Source organism: Phodopus roborovskii, unplaced genomic scaffold (genome assembly GCF_943737965.1).
Source record: "Phodopus roborovskii unplaced genomic scaffold, PHOROB, whole genome shotgun sequence".
NCBI lineage: Eukaryota > Metazoa > Chordata > Mammalia > Rodentia > Cricetidae > Phodopus > Phodopus roborovskii.
In genome coordinates, this window is record NW_026126611.1 from 5550992 (window position 1) to 5577603 (window position 26612).

Here is a 26612-nt window from a genome sequence, read left to right on the forward strand (position 1 = left end):
AGAAAAAAATTAAAATTTAAAGCAGATACTTCTTGTGTAGATTGAAATTTCAGTTTTAACTTCCCTTAAATGATTCTTACGAAGTGAGAGAGATGGCTCAGAGGTTAGGCACATTTCCTGCCCTTCCAGAGGGTCTGGGTTTGATTCCCAGCACCCACATGGTGGCTACAGCCCTCTGGAACCGCAGTTGTCCCCCTCTTCTGGTCCCCACGGGTTCCAGGCATGTACACGGGGTACAAACAGACCGGCACACCAAACACTCATACACGTATTTTTAATTGAAGGTGACTGATTTATTTTTGTTGTTTTAGAACAGTTTCTGTAGCCCAGGCTGATTTCGAATTCATGGCAATCCTGCCTCAGCCTTCTGGGTACTGGGATTACCGTGTGTGAGCCGCCATACTCAGGAAAACTGGCAATTTCTGATGCTGTCTTTAGGATATTTTTTAAAAGACCTTAGGACTGAACTATTTTTCGGTCCTGTTACTGTTTTAGCCACTACAAGATCCTGCTCTTTAGCCTAAGCTGTCTTCAGACATGCTGTCCACATGCCTGAGTCCTGGGGTTACAGGTTCCTTAGTTGGCTTTAAAACACATTTGAGGACAACACGTAGTCTGGGCTAACCCTGAACTTGCTACAGCCAGGGGTGACTGAGCTTTTTATCCTCTGCCTCCATCTCCCGGTTTCTGACAGAGCACGGTGTATGGCTTCTTAGTTGACGTCTCTTTCCAATTGCTTTAGCTATAGCCAGGTTGTTGGTTTTCAGGGCCAAGGAATTCAGTGTGCTCCCAGGAAGTCTTAGCCGAGGACACACACTGACTGAGGAGTTTGTTCCGTGTCTAGCCTGTGGTAAAGAGCCAGTGGAAGGGTGTGGCAGCATTCACATAGCTGCAGGTTGTGGGAATCCAGTGAGTGACCTTAGAGAAGAGAGACTACAGGGAACGCTATCAAAGACAGTGGCAGCCACAAAGATGGGCAGTGTCTTAGTCAGGGTTTCTGTTGCTGGGAAGAGCCACCATGACCACAGCAATTCTTACAGAGGAAACATTTAATTGGGGCGGCTTACAGTTTCTGAGGCTTCGCCATTATCATGACAGGACTGCGGCAGAGCATCAGTAGACACAGGCCAGACTCAAGAGATAATGGTGTTTTAATAATTCCTTTCAGCTAGTTTTAATTACGTAGGTAATTATGTGTCATCGGGGACACAATAAGTACATGTAATTATATTTGATCAGGCCTTTTGTGATCTAACTTTTAACTGATGATGATTTAGACATGAAACCTCTCCCACTCAGAAGCCTCTGCTAAACAGAGCATTATCTGGAGAGATGCTGGTACAGGGTTGAGACGTCGTCTCCCAGTGCTAAAGGCTCAGGTGTCCCCTGCATCTCCCCACGGTCAAGGAGAGTCAAACGGTAGCTCTACTGTGCGCAGAGCCACACCACTACCCCAGGGCCGATGCACAGATTCCACACTGGCTCCAAGCCCTGCCCCCAGACCTGAAATCAGAACAAAAACTGTGTTAGTGGAATCTGAGCAAACAGAAAGGCTTAGCTGAGGCCCGGCTGTGCAGCAGGAATGGCTGTCCCCGGTGGGGCCCAATAGTGGGGCAGGAGTGAGCACACTGCCTCTGAGTGTCTCAGGACTGCAATGGAGAGTCTGGGCTCTCCCATCCATGATGGGGCGCCACCTGCAGGCGCTATGTGTAATCACAGGTCGCCTCAATTTGCAGGCCCCAGACAACTCCAGAGGACTGAAGTGGGGGCTCGCCATGTCTGTCACGCCCTGGTACCCTGCCCCTCATCAATTTCTCACTTTCCCCTTCTCAGCCAAGCCTGAAGCCCCTCACGCAGGATCCCCATACGCCCATATTTCTAAGGAAGTTCATTTGAATTGCGGCCCTCAGGGACACCGGGCCCTCCTGACACCGAGTGCTCTATTACTGGGCACCTCCTCTTCCTGTGTTTTTACAAATTTAAGTTAATTCAGCAATACATATTTTTTCCTCACGACTACATTTCTGTGTCACGAAACTGGAAGCAGAGTCGTATCTGTGACATTTCCAGCCCCATCCTGGGATCTCTGTGGGAATCTATCTACATTTCCTCTGACGCCTGGACCATCAGGTGAAACTGAGGCAAGATGCCGGTGACTGAAAGGTGTCCATGGGGAAGAAGCCCGCTGAGACAGCTGGGCCCTTGCTCTGTGTGTGATGGGTTTCCCACTCTCAAATCCCCCACTCTGACTTCTCTATTGAGTCGTTTTCCACGTTTCTGAACATCCCAAGACTTGGGGGTGGGTGCCTTGACATATCAAGTATTTATGATGGGGTGATGTTGTCCTCAAAGGGGCAGACAATGGTAAATACATAACTCTATCTCATATATATGTATTTATCATAGCCTGGGAACCCAGGTTACTTCATGCAGTATGTGCCAATGCAGTAATGGTTTCATGAAAAAAAATTAAAGGTAGATTTATTATATATGTAATATATAGAAACGTGTGTGTGTGTGTGTGTGTGTGTGTGTGTAGGGGTATAGAAACGTGTGTGTGTGTGTGTGTGTGTAGGGGTGTTTTGCCTGCATGTATGGATGTGTTCTGTGTGCGTGCCTGGAGCCTGCAGAGGCCAAAAGAGGGCATCAGATCCCCAGGAACTGGAGGCGCAAATGGTTGTGAGCTGCCATGTGGGTGGCTGGGAACTGAATCCTGTTCCTCAGCAAGAGCAGCCGGTGCTGTTAATCGCTGAGCGACCTCTCCAACCCTTTTGTGAAACTTTTATAATAGCAGAACAAAGAAAGTCACGGAGCAAGACACTTTAAAATGTGTTGGTGGAAGCATCAGGTGGGTGGGACACTACAGGCTTCTGATGCTGTGTAATGACGCCCTGCGCCTAGGGCGCTAGTGAAGGCCAGGGCTCTGTTCTTACAGTCCCCAGGGACACACTGAGGAGGGTCAGTGCATGGTTATCAAAAGGACAGCCGGCCAGCCTCATAGAATACTTAAATAGACATAGCTGCCTGGGATGACACTGGACCCACGTGCTTCCCTACTGCTTGCTTCCTGTGTTCACTATGATAGTGTTGTGGAGGAAGGCCCGCGTGGCAGGCAGAAAGCTGCCTAATGCTCTGAGGTCTGTCAGCAGACGACAAGCTTTTGGGCTGACCATTTTCATCTTTCTGTGGTAGGTAAGCTGAGCACGGGTTTGGGCCAAGGTCATGTTGTGTCCCCTCCCTCTGGTCCTCCTCCTCTCTTACCCCACCCACCTCCCCTTGACTCCTCCCTTACATGGTTGTATCTTTTAGGTGTTCTGCACCTCAGGTTACCCCCGGGGCTCTGGGGGGAACGGCCCTTCCTGGCTCCGCGTTGGTATACACACCCACATCTTCTAGTCCATCATCTTCCCCGTGACTCCATTCTAGGATGTCACGCGCGCCGCCTCTCCCTCCTCCCTGCCCATAATTTCTTTAAGCCGAACGGCACAAGAGCAAACATGAAACCAAATCTGTAGGGCGGGCCAGACATCCGCAGCCAGGGTTTAAAGGTTTCATTTTCAACACCCCCACACACACACGCGCGCGCGCGCGCACACACACACACACACACACACACACACACACAAAGCAGTAGTTTGTGATTTTTGTTCTCAATGAAGTCACTTCCTGTAAACACGCCCCTTCCTGGCGTCAAGTACCTAAGGACCATTCCAGGAGGCCAGGTGCAGCTGTTCTGAGAAGGGACAGCTGTCACTCCTCTGTTCCAGGGACAAAATTGACAATTGCTACTGGCTGCCAAGAGGCCCCGAATGCTTTCCCATCCCTCTCTCTGCAGATAACGTGCCTTGCAGAGAGAGGTAGGGGCCGCAAACCAAGGCCTGTGCTTTGCTTCTAGTCATGTGTGAGAGCAGCTGAGGATGGAGGTTCTGTTAGAGGTGGCTGGCTGGGCTAAACGTGTGTCCGGATGCTTCAGCCCCCTTCAAAGCCTGTGCTTGTGGCCGGTGGTGCTCAGGCTGCCTGGGGGCTCTCGATAGCCACCGCCAGGCTGCAGCTTTGGTGACATCATCCATGGGGCTGCTGCAGAGCATAGAGCAGTGATGCTGTGATGGGGTGATTCAGGCCACAGAATCCAGACGGTTGTTAGACAGGGAAAGACAGTATCCAAGAGGAGGAATGAAGGACGTGGAACCCAGGTTCCTTCGTGGACAACAGAAGAGCCCCACCATCTCAAGTTTAGTGTTGTCTCAGAGAAAGAAACATGAAATGGTGTTGAAGGGTGACAAAGGCTTGTCACCATCATTTCAGCCCATCTTGGGTACCGGCATGAGCTGTAGGGATTAAATAGGAAGAGGGAGGACTGGGAGCCTGAGGTCTGCATGATTAAGGACCCTCCATCAAGCTGTGGTCTTGGCTCAGCATCGCAGGTGGTTCTGCAAGGTGGACCTGAAGAGGGAGACCCCATTGCATGGGACAGTCTCACTCCCATTAAACGGGGGCTCCTGCTTGGGGTCAGGGGGTCATCTATAAGGCTCTATGCTCCTGGACTCCAAAGTGGCTGCAGGGTTAGACTCTGGCTACAGATGGCTTTCAGGCCCTCTGGGAGTGGGTGCTGGGCAGGACGTGGTGGACGCTGATAGTGACATGGCAGTCTTATCTATCCCTTAAAGCTGACGTCCTAGTGCATTTACACAGATACCCTTCAGTGATGGGCGGGCCTACCTGCACAGTTAGGCAGCTCTGTCCCCATGGTTTAGGACTAGGCAGACAGATACAGAATGGAGGCACTGGTGCCAGGCTTTTATCCTGCTCTTAGTTGCCTCACGAGACAGTGTGTTCCAGCAAAGGCAGTTTCTAAGTGCTGGAAGTATCAAGAAATTCTCTCCTCAAATGGGACTTATTGGCAGGACAGTGGATGACTCACACAAAGTGTCTAGCCAGTAGGCCTCATAAGAGTCGGTCCTGAGGGTCTGAAGATGAGCTAGGATGGCCTCTTACCTGTGTGTGACCCACCTGACATTGTCCCATGCCTGACTCCTATTTCCAGGACAGACTAACTGGCTATGATGGAACCGTAAGCCTCACCCACAATGTAGGACTCTGTCCTACCCACAAGCTCATGACTTGTGTCAGATGGCTCCCAGGTCTAGTTAGAGTCAGGCTTTTGCCCTGCCTTTAAATAGGACAAAGGCCCAGGGAGACTGACTATCAATAGTCAAGGGGACTTGGTAGCTGTTGGTGTCATTTGAAATGCTAGCCTCACAAACTGAGCAGGGGAGAAATGTCTTGGACATTTTAGTAGTTTGCCCACGGGGATGACCTATGGTGACAACAGATGCTTGTATAGTTTCTGTTTACTGGACTTGAGGACAGCAGGTCCCCACCCAGTGACTTGGCCTCAGGGCACAGGAGCATGCCTTTGGCAATGATCAAAGGTTCAGCATGGCAGTGAGCAGGATCGGTGACATTCTCTTTACCTGGCAGCCTCTGACACTTCCCGGGTGGCCTCGCCACAGTGGTCCTGACTACCAGCAATTTTTACAGGACGCCCTGAGGCACCCACTCCCCAAAGACAAAGACATAAAGAAACGACCAAACCATGGGGTTATTTATGGAAAGCCCACAGGGTCATTGCTTAGAAACCAAACTGTGTGGCCTTCTAGATGGTTCTAGTGCTCTTTATTCAGCCTCCAGTCTGGAAGAGAAAGGTGTCTCCAAGGCAGTCAAGGTCAGATCCACTTGTCTTTGTGAACGTGTAGAGTGTGGGAGCCCTCTACACAATGTGTTCCCCACTAAGCAGTATAAAGAAGGATGCAGCCTCCATGGAGGACTCACACAGCACACACACAGATGCCAAAACCGTCCACTCTGAAGGTCCACTTCATCCCCATTGTCCATTCCCACCACACGGTCTTTTCCTGAGACCACCGGCCTCAGAAAACTGGCCGCCTAGAAACGAGTCTTAATTCTCACAAGCCCCTGCAAAGAATATGGTAAAACTTCAGTTGAAGCCTACAGCACAGCGACTCTGGGTCACTGAAATGGAGACTTGTTCTTTCCTCTCCCGTGGTTGCTGGGCATTCTTGATGCCATCAGGTGCCACGAGGGGGAGAGGAGGAGCTGGGTCCACAGTGTCCTTTGACAGTGTTTAGAAGCATATCATCTAGTCGTTTTCTAGAATATACTTCGTCTCATGCTGTCAGTACAAGGACATGGATGTGGGTGGATCCAGACCTGATACTATTTCTAAGTTCCTCCCTCCGCTAAGAGATATAAAGGCTACCCAGAGGTTTCCTCTCCTTCCCTGAAGACTGTTGTAAGGCCTTGCTTATTTATAACCCTTCTGCTTTGAAACCCTTTCAACATCTGGAGTCCTGGCTAAAAAGCTCTGCAACTTTAGCCTTAGAAGCAGCTTTATGTTATAGCACGCCGAGGAAAGCGGACCCCAGGACGGTGAAGTAAATGTGTGTGTCTTTGTGGTTTGTTGCAGAATTGGTGATGCTTCTGGAGTGGTGGTCAGGTACGGAGTGCACCGTCTACACTGACCCAAGGTCCTCCCTCCACTACGGGAAGGAAAATGCCATCGTCGTTCTCAACCATAAGTTTGAGATTGACTTTCTCTGTGGCTGGAGCCTGGCTGAGCGCCTCGGGATCCTGGGGGTAAGTAGGCTGTGCCTTCATGCTGTTCTCTGAGTCAGATTTGTTGCTGCTTTTATGGAGGGGGCAGATGCCACATAGGACCTTGCTATGGAGCCCAGGCTGTTCTAGAATCTGTCCTCAGCCTCTCAGAGACAAGGGATTAGAGGTATGAGCTACCAAGGCTCGCTTTGACAAGGTGTTTTTCTCGTTTGTTTTATTGTGATTGTGATAGGTTTTTATAGTATAAACTGCTCTCAAAAGCTGCTTGATTACTTTTCTCCCTGCTCTGACAAAATGCCAGACAGGAGCAACCTGAGAAGGTAAAGGTCCAGTGTAAAGGCGTCAGCCATTGTGGTGGAGAGGGCAGCTGGTCAGTTGCATTTCCTCTGCAGTCAGGAAGCAGAAAGGTGAAGGCTTTTCCCTCTAATCCATCCCCCCCCCCCCCCCCGCCCCCGGCCCGTGGAACAGTGCTACCCACAGATCCACTTGTCTGATCTCATTCCACCTCAGTTCATCTAACGTAGGCAGTGACACACAGGTGTGCCTGGAAGCGAGTCTCACGGTGGTGAGTCTAGAACCCGCCAGCTCGACAGTATTGACCATCATGATGCTGCTGATTCTTCCTTAGACTCAGGGTGCATGAGCAATAGCAGACCCGACCCAAATGCACCACACGCCAAATAAGTTGTACTGTGAATTAATTTATTTTTTAATCCTTACACCTCACTGAGAAAGAGCTTCTGTCGGCTGCTCGGGGCCACCCAGCTGTAATTGGATTTGGACTGGAGCATGTCTAGTTCGGCTCCTATTCCTATTCTTAGTTGCTCAGCTCACAGGCGGAATTCACCCTATTTTAAATCGCTCCAGGCTTAAGAATGTTGAGTCTCTAAGTGGCAAAGTTCCGATGGCAGAATTTGGATTTCCTCCTAAATTCTGTTTCCCTCAAATTAGTTTGATGTCTTGTGTGCAGCTAGCTTCTTTGCTCTTACCGGGTGTCTCGGGTTGGCTCTTGTCATCTTTCCCACGCAGTGGCATGTCATGCTTGAGCCTGTACCACATCAATGACTCAAAGTCACCAACGGCCTTCAGAGATTGCAATGGAAACAAACGTGCTTTGTCCCCAGGGTGGGAAGGGCCCCAGAAGTTTCCATGAGGTCTCAGACGTGAAGTTTTGCATTTGTAATGGTGGCCCGCAGATAGGCAGGTGGCCTGCTTAGGGCACGCGAGCATGAGTATGTGTGTGTGTGTGTATGCATGTGTGTGCATGTACATGCACGCACATGCGTGCAGTGTAATATCATGTTCTGCAATCTGGGAGGCACTTGTACCCTGCAGTGCCCCCAGTTCTAGCGTCCCCAAAGAACTGAGCAAAGGTGAATCACTTGCTAGTTTTCTTCAGTCACCAGAGAAGCAGCCAGTGCTGTTGCTGTATGGACTGCAAGGCTTTGGGGGAAGAGGAGGAAGAAGATTGGGGGGGGGGGAGGAAGAGGAAAGATGGGGGTGGCTACTTTCACAGGTAGCTGCTGAGGGACCGTGTCCTGCTGTGAGCTGAGGTGACTGTGCTGTCCCTCGGAGGTCCTGTAGCCTCTGAAATGCTGGCTGAGGTGCCTGTCCTCGCCCCAGAGCGACCGGTGATTCCCACTGCTTTGAAAGGGCAGGGGGAAAGCATCTGGGTAAACGGATTGACCCTCCAGACCCTTTGTCTTCAATGACCTTTAAACACCACCACCATATCCATCTTTCTGCTTCTCTTTGTAGAACATGGTATGGAGAATCTTTGAGGAGGGTGCTTACTTTAAGAGGGAGGTGATAGATTGATACAGGCACATAACATCAAGCCCAACTGGCATCTTAAAAATCCATCCGGAATAGCCTAAGAGGGATGAGTTTAAAATAAATGGAATTTCCAGGAATGTTGACAGTGGATATGAAGGCAAGTGATAGGATTTTCTTTAGAAACAGGTTTGACTTCTGAGAACACTGAGCTCCCATCTGGCTGGCCAAGGCCAGGCCAGCGCCGAGCCCACCCTGGAAGCTCAGGTTCCCCTAAGGCTGGGCTGTCATTGCTGGATGGGGTCAGGCCTCAAAGGCCATGCATGATGAGGTCTCTCAGACACACACTGACCTTCTCCTCTTGGGACCAGGTGTGACCTGGGGATAGCTAGGGAGTGTGCCACCATTCGGCGAACCTAAGGCTTCTTCCATCCCATTTGCTGTCTCTCTGCCTCGGGGAAGAACGAACATGTCAAGGTCACGATTGTACAGGCCCTGGACAGTGCCAGACTTAGAACTACATTAATGACACACACCCCTGCTGGTGTCAGCAGAGCTCATCTGCCCCGCCCCCCCCCCCCAGGCGGTGGCATGCTGGCTAACTCTGAGGCCAGCTGGGAGAGCTCGCTTCACATCTCTAATGAAGCTATGTGTCTTAGTCATCTGTGGCAGCGTGTGGTCTCCAAAGTGAGCAAGGTAAAGCGCAGGCCCGCAGACTAGAGACTGCCAGCATTGTTGGGAAGTCAGGCACCAGGCAGCTGGGCTTCCGGGAGAGAGCCAACGGGGCTGTGGTCGCGTGATTGCAAGAGTGATGGTCTCATCTGAAAGTCTGTCATGTACTGGCTATCCTCCAAGCTTGGTCACGGGCTTATTGTCCATGCCTCAACCCTACACACGGGCCTGTTGGAGGGTTCCCCTGGACTGGGTAGCCCCTTTTCCAAGGGCATGCAATGCCACAGAGAGCAGAAGCAAGTGCCCAGGGCAGAAACTTGGAGCCCAGCCCCCACCCAGGGAAACCTCTCGGGGGTGGGACCATCCCAGAGGACACCTACCACAGCCTGACGTGTTGTCTGAGACCCTCTCTGTAAGTATCTGTCAGGTGGTGCAGGGCAGCGTGGCCTGGAAAGAGGTTAGAATCTGTTAGTTTCTCTGCGCAGAGAAGAAGAATCCTTCCTCCCTCCCTCCCTCCCTCCCTAGGTTTCTCTGTGTAGACCATCCTAGAACCCCACCTGCAGTCCAGGCTTGGCCATAAACGCACAGAGATCTTGCCTGCCTTCAAAAGTGCTGGGATTAGAGAGACAGGAGCTACCACAGCCCAGCTTGTTACTTCTTTACTTTCTTAAAAAAATGTATTGAATTTTTTTCATATAATGTATTTTGATGTTTTCCCCTCTCCAAACTCCTCCCCACCTATCCATCCAACTTTATACTCTCTCTCTCTCTCTCTCTCTCTCTCTCTCTCTCACACACACACACACACACACACACACACACACACACACACACACACGAAGAATCAAAGAACCAGCAAGACAAACAACAAAATGAAACGAAAAGTCCACCAAAGCCAACCAACCTAAAGTCCATTTTGTGTTGGTCAGCTACTCTGGGGCACAGGGCCTGCCCTGGAGTGTGGGTGCCTGATACCCCCTTTTCAGCAGGGATCAGCTGCTTCTGGGTAGGGGTGGGGCCTCCGAGCCACTTCCTCCCTTAGTTCTGGGCTGTGGCCGTTAACCCTTTGTGTGATGGCTAGAGTGGCAGCTCCTTCACACACCTGTGGGGATAAACTAACCTGTTTTACGCAGCCTAGAATTTGGGAACTTTCAGAGGGAAGGCGATTATGACTCTAGGAGGGGACAAGAGGTCGAGGTGAAGGAAGACACGAGGGACCCCAAGAGAGTGGGTGCTGGAGGAGAAATTGCAGATAGTATGCACGTGTCAGGGTGTCCAGGGACCGCGGCAGCCTGGCTGTGACGCCTGTGGTTTCTTTCCCCACTATAGCAGAGCTCAGTGTGTATTAGGTCCCTCCCCCACCCCACCGCCAGCACTCAAGTCATCCTGGGATGACCTGGGTCTGGATGTTAGTGACGCTGTGTTGAGTCTACTAGAGAGATGGTGTGGAGTGAGCGTCCAAACCAGCCTCTGTCCCACAGGCTGGAGCTCCTGAGACAGATCTATGCCCTACTGTATCGGTTCAGGAAATGACCATCCCGGGGCTCGAGACTGTCTCCTCCTCTGATGGAAGCAGCCTGCAACTTCCCAGCTCCCAGACTGCCCACCAGCTACCGGATAGGGGAGAGGGACGGAGAGGGACCTAGCACCTTCTGCTTAATCTCTGGCTCTCTCAAGGGCTCTGAGAGCACCTGGTATTGAAAATGGGTCCTAGTAATTAATTTCCTCCCTCTCAGCCAATGTTAATTGGCACGCCAACTGCAGATTTTGGCAGGCAGAGTGGACAGATGTGCCACTTTAGGCGCTGACCGTTTGTTCATTCACTGAGCCAGGAGTCGTGGGGTGGGGTGAAGCCTGGTGTTACACAGATACGGAATCCAAGTAAATGGTACCTACAAGGTGCCCAAGTGATTCTGGGTGGAGAGAGGTCCCAGGCGGCTCACAGAGGCTCTGCCTGCTTGAAAGCACTCCTGAGCCAGCCCTCAGGTGCAGTCCTGAGCTAGCTCTGCCAGGGCCGCTCTGTCCGGCAAGCCTGTTAAGTTTGCCTGTTGCCAGTAATGAAGCGAGCAGAGACTAGCCTGCCTGACAGGGCTGGCCACAGCCCCTCCCTCTTCTGCAGACAGCTCTAATCACCCCCACACCCATCTGTTCCTGCACACCTGCCACAACAAGGCCCATTATCTCCTGCCTGTGTATGTCTGCCCCTGCTCTGCACTCCACCCTACCCCGCTCTACATAACCCCTCCTGCTTATTATCTTCCCAGATGCTCTGGAAGCATCCTGCCTTTCAAAAGCAGTTAAGAGGGTGGGGTGATTAGGGCAGTGGGAGTGGGAAGTTGGGAAGTGCAGGAAGTCCTTTCATCTTCTCAGAAGAGAGCCTGGCAGAAGAGGGAGGGAGAGAGAGAGAGGGAAGGAGGGGGAGAGAGAGAGAGAGAGAGAGAGAGAGAGAGAGAGAGAGAGGGGGGGGGGGAGGGGGAGGGAAGAGAGAGGAGAGAAAGAGAAAGAAAGAATCCTTAGAGTGCTTCCGTTTCGACTCTGGCCTGTGCATTTCCCCTGTGGCTGTGACTAACCGTGTAACAGGGTGGTTTTGTTTGGAGACTCTCTGGGGACTTTCTGGTAGGAAAGTCTCCCGTGCAGAGCCAGAGCAGGGCTAGCACAGTAAACGAGACGTACTGTAATAGTATTGCACTGTGGTACCCACTATACTCTCACCCAGGTCAGCATCCTGGACACTGCTGTCGTCTCCGACTCATCAGAGCTTGCATGTGCACGGCTCTCACAGGAGGGCAGCCCCTCTGCACACAGGGGACAGTGCTAACCTGCGGGCCAGGCAGTCCGGCTGCATCTTCCACTGGGTAGGCCGTTGTCTTGGACCTAGAAAGGGATCTCGTTTGAAGTCTTGGGAGTTAAAAGCCACCAAATCCGAGTCCCTGTGCTCCTTAAAACAGCTTTGTCTACGGCCATCTAGGCATATGCTGTGCCGCCTTAGTTGGGAGATGCTAACTTCTGGCTCTGAGAGATCCTGGGTGTCCTCCCTGGCTGGGTGGGACACCCATGGTAGTGATAATGCCCGTCCCTTATGAGGCAGTAACACCCTTAACTTTCACTTACCCCTCTCCTTCCGCCACCAGAAAAATCTCTGGAAACTTTTGGTTGTACGATGGGGTGTGGCCTAATAATTGGCCAAGGTAGACACTTCAGCACCTAGCACCTGGTGGTTGTGGGTTACCCTACGTAGACATGTCTACATAATTGTTCCCAGTCATAAATGACTTAGCTTGTGAAAGAGGTACCATATCACACCCCCAAATCTCATCTATCCACTTCCTAACGGGAGAATTTTATATGGTTTGCTGTACATTAAGGGTTGACCCATCTGATTTTAATTGGCCAGCCAGAATGAGCATTTTTAGCTCTGTGGACTGCATCGTCTCTATGGTAGCAGCTGTGCTCGGGTGAATGCTAGCTCTTGTGGCAATAACCCTGCGCTGACACCAGGGGGCAGCAGAGAAGAGGCTCTCAGCTTGCTGACACTTCTACACCATTGTCTGATGTGTAGACTATAGTCAGTGCTTTTTGCTGTGGGACCGTAAGGTGGCTCTTGGTGATGTAAGACAGTGATGGGAATACAGACCCTTGAGTCACCTCCTCTAGCTGAACCCCTAGATCCCACAACCCACCAGGGCAGCCTTCTCCATCATTTACCAAAGGCTAGCCCACACTTGAGTCTCTTAGGGGAACCAGGAGTAGCAAGTGCACCTGGGGGGAGCAGCCATGACTGGCTGAGTGACACTGACCACGCAGGCAGCCCGGCAGCTGCGGCGATAGAGCCAGTAGCAGCTCTGTGGGTAGGTGGCACTGCGGGTCGTCCTGTAATTGCTGAGTGCTGCCACATGTAAGTTTCGTAAGGTACAGTACACAGGATCTTAAAACTATTTTTAACTTCCAGCAAGATCAGTGGAACATTAGTTTGGCTCTGTCAGCTTTCATTACAGAAATCTTAAGTTGAGAGGTGACAGAAACAATGGCAATGTCCCTCCCGGTCACAGACAGGAGCTAGAACTCCGTGGTCTGAAGTCTAGTGTGGACACAGGACAATGGGCTCCCAGGGGGACAGGCACGGGAGTAGGATCACGTCAGCTGTTTGTTGCCCTTCTGAGACTCTTAAGGTCGCTCTGTGCTAAGAACAGCTGGCTGAAGAAGAACAGCTGGCTGTAGATGGAGCCTAAGGGTCACAAAGTAGCGTAGAGATGCTGACGAGAAGAGGGGACCGGGTGGGAAGCATCTACTCTCTTCCAGGCAGCCAAGGCTTGGGACCGGGGTAGACAGCTGCTTCAGCTGTCCACGATGCCAACTGGGGCATCACCTCAGAAGGCAGGGAACTCCTCAGTCAGTTCCAAACTGAAGGAAGGTGTGTGGGGGGGGGCTGAGTGGGTGAAGTGCTTGCCAGGCAAGCATGAGGACCTGAGTTTGGATACCCCACGCTTCCCCAAAAGTCAGCAAGGCTTTGCGTTGCAGCCTCTGGTGTAACTGGTCCCTCCTCACCCCTAAGGTCCCCAACAGCCACCAAGTAACCTGTCTCCTCCACAGACAACCCTGACGTCCTTCCTCTGTTTCAGAACTCTAAAGTCCTGGCCAAGAAAGAGCTGGCTTATGTCCCAATCATTGGCTGGATGTGGTACTTTGTGGAAATGATCTTCTGCACGCGCAAGTGGGAGCAGGATCGGCAGACGGTCGCCAAGAGCCTGCTGCACCTCCGGGACTACCCAGAGAACTATCTGGTACGTAGTAGGCACAGGAGCAGTGTGTCCCTGGGACCGCGTAACGTGAAGCGTAAGACTTCAGAACTGACCTGGGTTCAAGGTTCCAGCTCTGTGGGTTCCAGCTCTGTGGAATGGTGGCCTCCGGTTGACCTAGGGTTTGTATGACCGTATCCTTTGCTTTCCAGTTCCTGATTCACTGTGAGGGCACGCGGTTCACAGAGAAGAAACACCAAATCAGCATGCAGGTGGCCCAGGCCAAGGGGCTGCCCAGCCTCAAGCACCACCTGCTGCCTCGCACCAAGGGCTTTGCTATCACCGTTAAGTGCTTGCGAGATGTAGGTAAGGATCGTGGCAAGGCGCGGGTCTCTGAGGTTAGGTGGGACCTAGGAGAAAGGGCGGGTGCAAGTCTGGCTGGACCCCTTTTACTTCTGCATCCCAGTGAGTGCCTCCCCCTGCTGGCCAGTGGCATCACTGCATGCAGGGAGTGCTGGGTCCCAGGACCCCTGCAGGGTCTTTGAGACTTTCTCTGCTTGTCTATTGCTACCCACCACCTGCAGATGATCTGACCCGTGAGTCTTGAGATTAAAAACAGAAGGAAACAGTGGTAACTTGCCCCTGGCATCCGGCTATGACTCTTCCGGTTCCCTTTTAAACCCTCACCTTCAATGTAAAACCCGTTTTCTTGTTCTCCCACCTAACGGCCTTCTCTCGCATCTCTACTCGCTGGCCCTTGGGCTCGGGAAGAGGCATGATGCCATACTTGGGCTGGGCAGGACTTGCTTGACACCATGGAGGTGGGTGGGCCTTCCTAGAACTTTATGTTCCGGGATGGAGACGTCATATCCTGGCTTTGTGGCTGCTTCATTGGGGGGCGAGGATGCACATAAGGGTTGTTTATGTATGTTCATAAAAAGGGTTACACGGGGACTGGAGAGATGGCTCAGCAGAGCACTTACTGTGCTTGCAGTAACTGGAACTCGGTTCCCATCGCTGCCCTCTAGTGGCTCACAACTGCCTATAACTCCACCAACAAGGGGTCTGACGCCCTCTTCTGGCCTGATGGGCAGACTTCTCTAACAAACATGTACTTAGATGAGTCGAATTCATCTTCTGCCCATACTTGTCCAAATATCCACACTGGCTAGCCACAGTAGGCTCTGCCTACTAGAAAGTCGCTTACTAATGTCACAGCCGACCTGGCTCTGGTAGGCACCACTGCCTGAGAGCCCACTTGACCACAGGAGTTACTGTGATGGCTAGCTTACAGTGGGCAGCTGGGTTACGGTGTGCGCGTGTCTTCCAGCGTGTGTGACTGCCAAGCAGAACCGGCCTCACCTGCTCTATGCTGCCTTGTGTTTGTCTTGTCTTGTAGTCCCAGCTGTATATGACTGTACACTCAATTTCAGAAACAATGAAAACCCAACGCTGCTGGGAGTCTTAAATGGAAAGAAATACCATGCTGATTGCTACGTTAGGTAAGTTGGCCCTGCTCCCTTCTGGGACGAGGGAGAGCTTTCCCCTAAGTACTAAGTCACTAAATGCTGCCCTTAGACCTCACCGAGAGTGACAAGTGATGAGTTTTCAGAGGAGCTTGTAGGGATTTCAACAACAGGGTGAATTTGCCCATGGAGAACACTGCCCCACCACAGAGCCTATGGTGGCCAGCCTAACAGTGGCAGCCGGCCATAGAGAAGATGAAATCGCAGTTTCTCCTCTGAAGCTGGGTTAATCTTTGACACCTCTCCTCCCTGTGATATTTCTGGGCACACTGGGTTATGAAGTTTCCCCGTGGAACATTGTGACAACTACACTTTCCCACGGAACACGCGCACGCGCACACACACACCCACACACACACCCACACACACACACCCCCTTGAACTTTCAAGGGCCAGTACTCTCAGAGCACGGACAGCAGGAAACCCGAAAGTTACTTCTCGATGTTAATTGTTAACAGATAAGCCACTCCTCCACCCTTGCTAGTCCCGGCCTGAGAACTACCCAGGAAATGAGGAGCCGCTCGGGGGCAGAGTAACTTACCCAGATGCCCTACCTTCTCACATGCCAGGGACGCCTGAGCCTCCAGCATCTGCCTTAGTGTGGCTGGACCTCAGTGGGGACCAAAGGAGCCACTGTGTGATGCTCCATTGCCCTTCCTGTCGGTCCTTGGCCGTCTGCCTGGGTTCTGCACCTGTTGGGTTGTATCACAGAGCAAATGAGGCAGTGCATCAGTCAGGTTTGGGGAGGTCAAAGATGGACAGGGCAGGTCCCCCACTCCCAACACCATCTCTGTGTCATTGGCTTGACCCTTGCTTGACTGTTTGGCCATGGCTGCAATTTTGGGATTTCCACCTGTCTTAGTTAGGAGTTCTGTTGCTGTGAGGACACCATGGCATAGGAGACCTCAGAGCCTACCCCCACAGTGACATACTTCCTCCCAATAGTCACCAATTAATTCTCACCACCCTCTTCTCCCTGCACGGCCAGAACTGTCATCGGGAATGTGGGCTGGGTGCTCAGTGTGGCTCTCCTTGCTAGCTGTTCTCTGCTTTGACAGGAGGATCCCTATGGAGGATATCCCAGAGGATGAGGACAAGTGCTCGGCCTGGCTACACAAGCTCTACCAGGAGAAGGTGGGTGCAGCCGGGGGGCTTCGGGTGGGAAGCGCCGCTTTGATGGGTGGCCACTTGTTGGCTCCCCTAACGATCCGCATGTTAAGCAATAAAAGAACGTAGCAGAATACACTGTCAGGTGGCCTCACGGAAAGTGAAAGTACGGTGTGGGTGTAGTGGACCAGGGAATAAGCGACAATAGCGGAGCTTTGGAGGGGACAAACAGCAAGCGGTAGATGGACAGACAGCAGACATCCCCGTCAGTCAGGGACTTAGAGCATCCAGGAGAAACCACACGGACAACAGTCACGCTCGAGTTCCCAGCTGAGCTCTGTCCGTGGATGAACCCTGACTCCCTGTTCCATGCAGGCATTTAAACCAGGGCAAACGACTGGAACCTCTACGGGAAACGGTCGGTACACCTTTCGACTGTTCGCGAGGGCTCAGCGCTTTAAACCCTCTTAGCTGTTTTCCATTTTCCCTGATACGGCTTTACGGAAGGCACTTGAGATGAATGAGCTTAGTGAGAGCTCAGGGTCCCCTTTCAGCAAGCTTTAACGGCACACGGCAGTTGACAAGGTGACGTGCATCACAGCGGTCCAGCGTCCCTGGCTTACTTTTCATGCCTGTCGCCCGGGCCCACTTCCTTACGGAAGAGTTCACTTTAGTGACAGATGTGGTCTTGGCTGCTCCTGAGCGGTCTCTGGTCCAGCTTGTGCTTCCTGTGAGGAGGGCCTTGGCGTTCACAGGCTCCTCCTGTGAGCAGCACCTTTGGGAGCGCCAGCCTTTGCCACCCAGGCTCTGCAGAGAGGCTGCTGGGATGGGAAGGTGGGCGATGGGGCCAGCTGGGGAGTAGATCCGTGGGGGTGGGGGTGGCGCTCGAGGACCTTCAATTCTGTTCTCGTCAACCTGTCACCACTGTCCTGCTGGGTTTCCTCAGTGCCTTGGATATGGTGAGCCTGACTGAGACTCCTCCCTCCCACACAGGACAGCCTGTAGCTGTGACAGTAGAGGGGGGCTCTAGGCCACGTTGAAACTCCCCAGCGGCTGACCACAGAAGTTTTCGTTTCACCTGGAACCCAACATGGTGTGTGAGGCTGTTTCTCTGTCCCACAGGATGCCTTTCAGGAGGAGTACTACAGGACAGGGGTCTTCCCGGAGACACCCTGGGTTCCCCCACGGCGGCCCTGGGCTCTGCTGAACTGGTTGTTCTGGGCGTCGCTGCTGCTCTATCCTCTCTTCCAGTTCCTCATTAGCATGGTGAGCAGCGGCTCATCAGTGACCCTGGCGAGCTTGGTCCTCATCTTCTGTATGGGTGAGTACAGAGCCCCCGGGCTGGCAGCCATCTGTCAAGCATGAAGGCATCTTCTGAACACTCCAGGGTGCGCGGAGGGGAAGGGAGGCTGGCCAGGGCTTGTGGGCAAAGGAGAAAGTCAGTTCCACCCGTGCCCCGAGCACTCAGGCCTGGGTGCTGTGAGGAATGTGCCCTGCGTGACACCATAGTTCACATCTCTTACCATTTCCTCGATGTCGTCACTTCACCAGAATTGGGACAGGGCTTCTGCCCCAGTCTGAGCCCAAACAGTGGTGGTTTGAGGTATGCAGGGCTCCTCCCAAAGCTGCTGCCTGCCCAATTCAGTTTACCTGCACTGTGCAAGGATGGCACCCCACCTGCCCCAGAGCGGCCCTGCCGATGTCCTTCCGGTGCGCAGAGGAATGCCCAGCAGCTGGGGTCAGAGGGGACCCCAGGTTTGCTTGCAGTTTTCAGCCAATGGCCTACTGTTGGCAAGGCGCCCCTGGAGGGCGTTCCGAGGCGTAACTGCTTTTTCCTGTCTCTGCAGCCTCCATGGGAGTTCGATGGATGATTGGTGTGACAGAAATTGACAAGGGCTCTGCCTACGGGAATACGGACAGCAAACAGAAACACACAGACTGACCTGGGAATGTCCCCCTCCAAAGGGAACCTTGGGGAACTGCTGGCCTCTGCCTAGTCTTCTTAGGGTTCAGTGACGGAGACTGGGGAGCTTTTCTGGAATGAGCAGAAACCACAGCCTCTCCATTCACAGAGTTTGTCTCAGCGCTGGACGGGAAAGGAAGGCATTCTTAACCCTTTTCCCCTGTGTGAATTATTGCGTTTGGTTATCGTTCTTTTCAATTGCACACATGTTTTTGTGTGTACGTGGTGGGAGAGGAGAATGGTTGGTTGCGTGTACACTTGTGGCCCTGTGACAATGGGGTCTGTGTGGCTGCAGGGAAGGGAAGATGTCCCTGTCATCCTGTGGTGCTGTGTCTTCTCTAACCCTCAATTGCCAGAGACAGAGTGAACAGTGCTTTCGAGGGATGACTAAGTTACACCTCCAAATAAGAAAAAAATTAAAGTGTCTGCCTGGGTTGTCCGTGGCTTGTGTTTACACAAATGTGTGCCCCCCCCCAACCCGGCCCTCAATCTGGATGTTCTAGAAGGCAGCCATTCACCAGCTGTGTTCCACTAGGGCCTCGAGACCCTCCCACCCCTCCCCCAAATGACCTGTCCGGCTACCAGCATACTGAGCATCATCAATGCCAGGAAGGGTCATTTTGACTCACAGTCCAAGGGTGCAGTCTGTCACGGCTGGAAGTCATCGTCCAAGTGGAAGAGATGAACGCTGGCGTGGCGTTCACTCACTATCTTGTTCAGTTCGGGACCCCCGACCCACGCAGTAGTGAAGCCCATGGTAGGGTGGGCCTGCCCAGCTCGGTTGTTTTACTCGAGGTTACCTGCACAGGCACGACCGGAGGCTCGTCTCCTAGGCGATTCTAGATCCTGTCAGGTTGGCAAGCCGCATTGATCACCATGGTATGCCAGTGCAGGATGTTACCGTGAGAGATGTGGGTACCGTGTAAACCCCCATCCAGTGTGAAGACGAAGGTGTTGGGCTTCTTTGAGTCACAGAAAGGGTCGGTGGAGGACAGCTTTGGTTTCCCAGTCTTGCTGAAATGGCACCCAATAGACTTGAAGGACTTAAGCCGATTTTGAAAGTGAAAAGTTACGAAAATACTAAAAACAGTCACAGGAGTTGGGAAGCCCTAGAGACAAGGGCAGGGTTGTTTACAAAATGATACCATACCCCTTTTCAGCTTGGGTGGTTGGGTACCTACTAAGGAGTCACATCCCACAGGGGAGTTCAACCTGAGGGCTCGGCTTACCCCGCTGGGCTTTGGTCGGCCCTCCTGTATCCCCCATCCAGCTGTCTTTGGAGAAGGGTGCGCAGACTGAGGGCAGTCAACAGAGGACAGATGGGTGATGCTCCCTCCAGAAGGGATCGGTTGTAACACTATATACACAGTGTCCTCTTAGAGCAGTGGATTGCAACCTGTGGGTCTCGACCCCTTCAGGGGTCACCTAAAACCAATGGTCCTTACAATTATGAAGGCGCGACCAAAATAATTTTATGATTGGTGTCATCACAACATGAGGAACTGTTTTCAAGGGGCAGTTCCTTAGGAAGGTTGAGAACCACTGCCTTAGATGGAGGGGTCAGTGACACTTGGGCTGACACCCTTATCCCTGTGTGGGGGGTACAAACCCCCACTAGAGAAGCTGCCCTTACCGTCCACCAAAGGCATATCTTCTCCAAAGTTACTGGAGATGGACATTTGTGCACCGAGTGTCTAAATCCAACCCACATGACTGACCTTGAAGAGCCAAGGAGTGACCAGCGTTCTAGAGCCCTTTCTGCCTACAGCCAGCAATGTATTGTCGATACAAATGCGTCTGAGTTTCCAGAAACCAGACCACTGCATTCTGGCTTTTGTGGGGAGCAGAGAGTCTGGAGGTGGAGTTCCCTAAGTGCATATCTGCCTGGGCCCGAGGCCCAGAGATGCACAGAGGAGACTGGACGCTACTCTACAAGGGACCCCGGGTTGCTGAGGCTGTTTGTGAATAACCCTGCAGGACCCTAAGACCTCTCTGGCTGGGACCTGAGCTAGGTAGGAGCTCTGGTGCTTGCACAGCTAGGCCAAGCCAAGTATTCAATCCAGGCCACCCAGCCCACCGCCCTCCCTGAACCCGTGACCACTGGTGAAATGGGAATGATGTTCTTACGCTGCTGTAAGGGATCATTGGGCCAATTGGGTGAAGGAACGGAAGGAAGGCTGCCTGCCTCTACTTCTCCGAGTACTGGGAAAGAGGTGGACAGTGGTACAACTCACCTCTGTTACCTGGCCTTGGGTGCCAGGCCAGACATCTCAGGGACGCTGAATGGGCGATGGTGTTCTAGGATGAACACAAAAGGGAGCAGCCTGAGCCTTAGCTACTTGACCTCCGTGAAGGCGCTCCGGGCCCTGTTCCCCTGAGGTGAGGGGGATGGCGGTGCTCTGTGAGTCTCTGCACAGTGGCGGCAGGAGAGCCGAGGCTCACCTCGAGTCCATGCCATTTTCAGAGAGCCGGCTTCTTCCATGCGCTGACGGACCTGGAGTAATCTGGACTGCTTAGTTTCTAAGTGAAAACCTTGCAACAGTACAACATCCCCATCCATCTTGATGCTCACTGGGGTCTGAAAGAGTGGTACAGTCCAGCCCAAACTGGTCCCAGGCAGCCAACAGCAGTGTGGCCGGTCCCAGGTAGAGCAGAGCAGAGCAGAGCGGTTTCCAAGCTTGTCCATAAAGATGACAGGCGTGGACAGAGGTGGCGGCTGGGTTCTTTGGGATGGTCCCTTCGTCACCAAAGCACTGGGCATGTTACACATACCTGCCTGAACAAGGGTTAGACGTGGGGCTGCAGCTGCTGCCTCCTGGTGTCCGAGGCTGCCTGAAGATGCCCGGGTTCTCTCTGCCCTGAGCATCGAGGAACTCACTCTGCAAGTTCATGATCTCAAGTAATGTGGAGTGCGGCTTCTGGGGAGCAAAGTCAGGCAGATGGAGAACACGTGGAGCTTACTGAGGAGCTGGCGCTGGCTCACTCTCTTCACACCTCAGGCCCAGGCCTGGCTCGGTGCACAGAGAAGACACTGAGCGGTGTGAGAGAGCTGTTACCAGGTGCGACTTCAGGACCCACAGTCTTCCATCAAAAACGTCCCGGGGCCCACTGCCAAGGGAACCCAGTGCCACCGCAAGGTCCTTCCAGGGTACCTGCTGTGAGCGCAGGGGTGTTCAGCAGTGACAACCTGTGGCCGCTCAGGCCGGAGCTTTCTTTCCGCCTCGTCCAAGCACTCGTGTGTGAACCGGAGACGGCCAATGGCTTGCAGTTTTTGTCTGGCTTCTTCCTCACATACATAAACAAGGGGGTGTCTGAGGATGTCAGACAGGGAGCATCTAAAAGTGCTTTCCCAGACTTCATTGCGGACAGTTTCCTGTCTATTATAATGACCGAGGTTCCAAAGTGAGTCTCAGAGTGCATGCTGGGCGGGCAGAAGGGTCATGCTAGCTTTGTAGAAACAGTCCCTCTGGCTCTCCACGGTCAGACCGACCAGGTGGGTAAGGGTTCCATCAGCATACACCCAGGCCAGCCCTGCCTAAATCACATCTTCAGCACCATGCACACGCATATGCACACACACACCCACACCACACTCATAACACACTCCCACCCCCTCACACCTCCCACCCCACACATTCACAATCCTACACACACATGCATACACACACGGCTCTGGCTCAGGTGGTTCCTAATTTAAAATGTAAAGGAAAGCCAAACCATGCTTTGGGGCTGTGATCTATCATCGGACATCTCATAACAAGAGCCTTAAGGCCCAAGGGCATCAATACCGCTCATGGCATCAGTCACCAACTGGCAGAGTACCTGTTTCGTGATAACCAACTGTTCAAAATTATTGTGGTCAAGAGCCAAGCAAACACAGACATGTCACCGAAACAGTACAGTCTCTTTAGGAGACCGTCTGTCTGAGGCAGGGTTAGCTTCAAGGGCCCACAGCCTCGTCAGGCGGTCCTCTGAACACTAGCTAGGAAGAGAGGGCCACAGGCTTAGAAACTTAACCACAGAATTCCCGTCAACTCAGCATTCTCCTTCCTGAAGTGTGAAGGCAAGTGGCTTAGCATGACTAAGCTGAAATAAATGAGTTCCTGGTGCAATGCCAAGTGTTCTCCAGAGCACGGACCGTAACAAGCGAGGCTCCTCCTGCTGCAACCCTGCTCCGGTTAGCGCGGGCTGAGCGCTGACTACCAGGCAGGATTCCCAGCCCGCCCGCTGTCATCTTCCAGTGTCCGGAAGCATCTGCTGTGGCTGTGTGACAAAGGTTTTCATTGGGCACGGCTTACAGTTAGACCTTCAAGACAGGCTCACTCCACACGCCACAGTAGACAAGTTCTGAAATTTCTGGCATCTATGCTATGTCCAATATTCAGGAGGTAAGCGGTGCAGATACAGTGAGGGCCGCTCAAGCAGGAATTCCTTCAGGTTTCTAAAATGACTCAAATTGTACATGTGCTGCTGTCCTTTGTAGAGCGAGCCCCTAGAGCTGATTTTAGCCGGGTATTTGTCAACTGGCAGTCCCCGGTGGTGTTCGAGGGGGTGTTCTACCCAAGCAAGAGCTTAGAGGTGACGAGGAAGGAAAGCTAAGGCTCCCAACGTGAATATAAAGGGAGGTGCAGCCTGCCGAGCACTGTGCTGGACAGGCCGAGGGCTCAGAGAGCCAGGAGACCCACACTCCCAGGCAGTGCAGCCTCCCCACACGCTCGCACAGGTGTGGCGGGTGCAGGAGCCCGCCTCTCGCTTATCAAGGAGAAAAGACCCAAAAGGGAGGACCAGGGTGAGGCGCTCAGCTCAGGATGGGGGGTGAGCAATGGGTTGCCCAGGCTCAGGGGTCACCGAGGCCCACTGTGGGATGATCTTTAAGGCAAAGGACTGGGGAGGAAATACACACCTGGAGGGGCTGGGCTTTTCCATAGAAGACACGGTAACGGGGCTGCAATGTGCCACAGCAATCTTTTCTTATTGTTACTGAGGAAAATGCTGGGCAGCAATAAGATAGATTGTCAAGAGACAGCAGTAAGAGGCCCACCTCCAATGGACGGGTTAAAATAAAACTAATCCTTACAGAACATTCTAATCTGAGAAAACGGGCTGGCCAGATCGCTGAGCAGGCAAAGATGCCTACGGCCAAGGGACATGAGGTCAGTCCTCGACACTCATGTGGTAGAAGGAAAGCGAGAACTAGCTCTCCCAAGTACAGCTCTGACCTCCACACACTTGCTGTGGCGCGTGTGTAGGCGTCGTGCACGTCCACACAGTCACCATTTGCACACTCGCTGTGGCACGGTATGTGTAGGTGTCCTTATGCCACACTGCAGAGTTGAGGAGCTGCCACCGAGCCCACGTGCCCTGTAAAGCAAACATCAGCCCCCATGGACCTCTGCAGACAACACCTGCCACCTACCATATTAATGCCAGCAGGCAGACGCTGCCATTCAAACAGCCCGGTGCCTGTGTTACAAGTGATTTTTCTGACTTGGAAGTTTCCTTTAGACTCATGCTTGGCATGTAAACTTCTAACCAAAGTAGCCTGGCAGGTCATTTTTACCAGCAGTTTGTCTTCGCCCATCTCCTAGTCTTACAAACTTCTGGAAGACAGGCAAATTAAACCCAAAGCACACAGAAGGAAAGAAACAATAGGGATCACTACAGAAGAAACAGAAATCAGAAAAACGGGAGAAAACACTAACGAATCCAGGAGTGACTGACAAGACGGACAGCCCTTCAGCAAAGAGAGAGAGAGAGACAGATGGGTCTGAGTGTGTTCAGGGGACAGCCATGCACACACCGGGTGTGATGGGCAGGTAGTGAACGACCGTCTGCGGAGAAATCCAACAACTTGGTGAGGCTGAGTGGAAACTTCAAAATCGATTTGGAGAAACAGAGCCCTCCACGAAAAGAGAGGCCCAGCCCCAGAGGCTTTCTGAATGGGTTCTACCCAAGACGCAAGAGATGAAAATAAACACAACCCACACCATCTCTGAGAAGAAGAGATGTCTACTTCAACACCACCCTGATAGGGAGCCAAAGGCATCCGCAGAGATGAAAACTAAGAACAAAACCACCTGAAACACAGAGGGAAAAGTCCTCTCAAAAATATCAGCAAGGAATGTAGGGGTGCACAGGACAGCCACACTCCACTGCAAAGTACCTTCTACCCCAGAAAGACAGGCACTGCCCTTGTTCCCGGGCACACGTCTACAAACGCAGCTACTGCGCCTTTCAAACGAAGCCAGCGAGGCCACACGGTAAGAGACAGACACAAAAATCCACTGTGTCTGCGCCCGTGTACAACGTTGCACAGCTGAATGTGAACTAAAACCTATTTCCAGTGGCAGAAGACATCCACAGGGGGAAGAAGTCTCTTTAGCAAAGACACACATCTGGACCTTTGACTATGATTTTATACTGAAAGAGAGGGAGGCCTAACTTAAGAGCGGAAAGGAACTGTTGGGCCAGGTGGTGGACAGAAGCGATAAAGAAAAAGACAGTGAGTAGGCTTCTAAAAAAATTAACTTTTTGGTTGTCATAACAACACTACAAAGGAAATAAAAGATCACACCACAGGTTAGGTGAAGTGGTTTACTCAAGAACGTGTTTAAAAAAAATAAATTAAACACTTGCAACTCTGAAAGATAACCTAAATCTAAAATTGGCAAACTATCTTTGAGGGAACAGGCATTTCCCTCAAAAGGGGATAAGAATGGGGCCAGCAAGATGGCTCAGTGAGTAGAGGAGCCTGCGGCCAAGCCTTTTGGACCCCAGGGACCCATATGATGGAAGAAGGGAATGAGCCCAGTGCAGCGACTTGTCCTCTGTTGACCACATATGTGCTGGGACATGCACGGATGCAAACACATGCACACACAAAGTAATAAATGGCCACAACGGGCACTGTGATCAGAAGTCACCATCACTACAGTGCAGCCCACTTTACCATCACCAGACAGGTCCTCGAGCATGACGGCAGGGAGGGTATGGGCACCAGAAGCCTCACGGCTGCTGGAGGAAATGATACAGTGCCTTTGGGAAATGCTCAGAGGGGTCAGAAAATGTGAGTACAGACTCACCACACAGTCCAGCACCCCTAACTCCCGAGAGCCACGAAAGCACCCGTGTGATCAAAGCCAACATCCCGACAGGGCGCAGTCCACTGCCATCAACACTTACCCCGATAAAGACAGCAGGTGGCGTCCATGTACAGTCAAACGGACTTCCCAATGAAAGCGATGGGTTGGCACATGCTCCGTTGTGACAACCTTAGGAAAACACGTGACGGGGACGGAGACCGTCACATTGCAAGACCCTAAATTACACAGACGGGCAGTGCCTTAATGGCTACACAAACACAGGAGCGACAAACGACATCAGTCTTTCCTGTGAGAAGTGGGAACGTTCTCGAAGTAGATTATGAAACAGCGCTACAGCTCCGCGACTATGATAAAAACTACTGGTGCGTAATGTAAACTGTAACTCAAAAGACTACGCAAGGGCGTAAACTGTAACTCAAAAGACTACGCAAGGGCACCTAAGTACAGCCCTGACATCTGTTTATCCTAATCACCATTCTCGGGAACTCATCTCTGGGCAGAGCAGAGCAAGAACACTTGCTAGCCCAGCCGTGGTTGTCTGCTGTGTGTAAGGAAGAGGCTGTGATCTACAGAGAGGCTTGGGGGAGCTTTATGGTCAAGCAATAAGAAACGGTACAGAGCAATACGGTCAGTGAGAGTGGAAGCTGCTGAGAACCAGGCTATGCTCTGAAAAGACGTCTGCCTATCAAGAGACGAGGCAGCACTGTGCCAATGCCCCAGCTTCTACACATCCAGTAACACCAGAGCTCCGGCATGGGACAAGGCCCAAGCCTCCCGGGTCTCTGCTATGGATCGATGACTGTTCTAAGAGCCAAGCACGGCCACCTTCATCACTGGCGTTCCTTCACTTACGCTACGCCCGTCACTTGCCATCAAGCTGACTCTAGGTGAGCTGTGACCCATCTTAAACACTGTGGTGTGCTGACATCTTCAAATGTACCGAGCCCCACTCAGAGCTATCCTGAGATGCGCACAGCTCCCGGGCTACCGGCGGGACATACCTGGCTCGGTCTCTGACAGCAAGCAGAGGCAAGTGACAGACCCGCACACTCTGTCCTGCTGGGTCTTAAGCTTTGAGCCAGTAACAGACGCTGAC

General features: G+C 52.4%; 1 protein-coding gene across 1 annotated transcript in view; it reads left to right on the forward strand.

The window, feature by feature from the left end:
• The window catches only part of Agpat4 (1-acylglycerol-3-phosphate O-acyltransferase 4), a 58189-nt gene extending 39340 nt beyond the window's left edge, over positions 1 to 18849 (forward strand). Inside the window, exons 2-8 of the mRNA XM_051206034.1 lie at positions 6488 to 6657; positions 13701 to 13862; positions 14030 to 14183; positions 15217 to 15319; positions 16402 to 16477; positions 17573 to 17771; positions 18298 to 18849. Of these exons, the coding sequence (XP_051061991.1) occupies positions 6488 to 6657; positions 13701 to 13862; positions 14030 to 14183; positions 15217 to 15319; positions 16402 to 16477; positions 17573 to 17771; positions 18298 to 18392 (959 nt within the window). The 3' untranslated portion in view covers positions 18393 to 18849. The remainder of the gene's footprint in view (positions 1 to 6487; positions 6658 to 13700; positions 13863 to 14029; positions 14184 to 15216; positions 15320 to 16401; positions 16478 to 17572; positions 17772 to 18297) is intronic.
• Positions 18850 to 26612: the final 7763 nt, after the last annotated feature.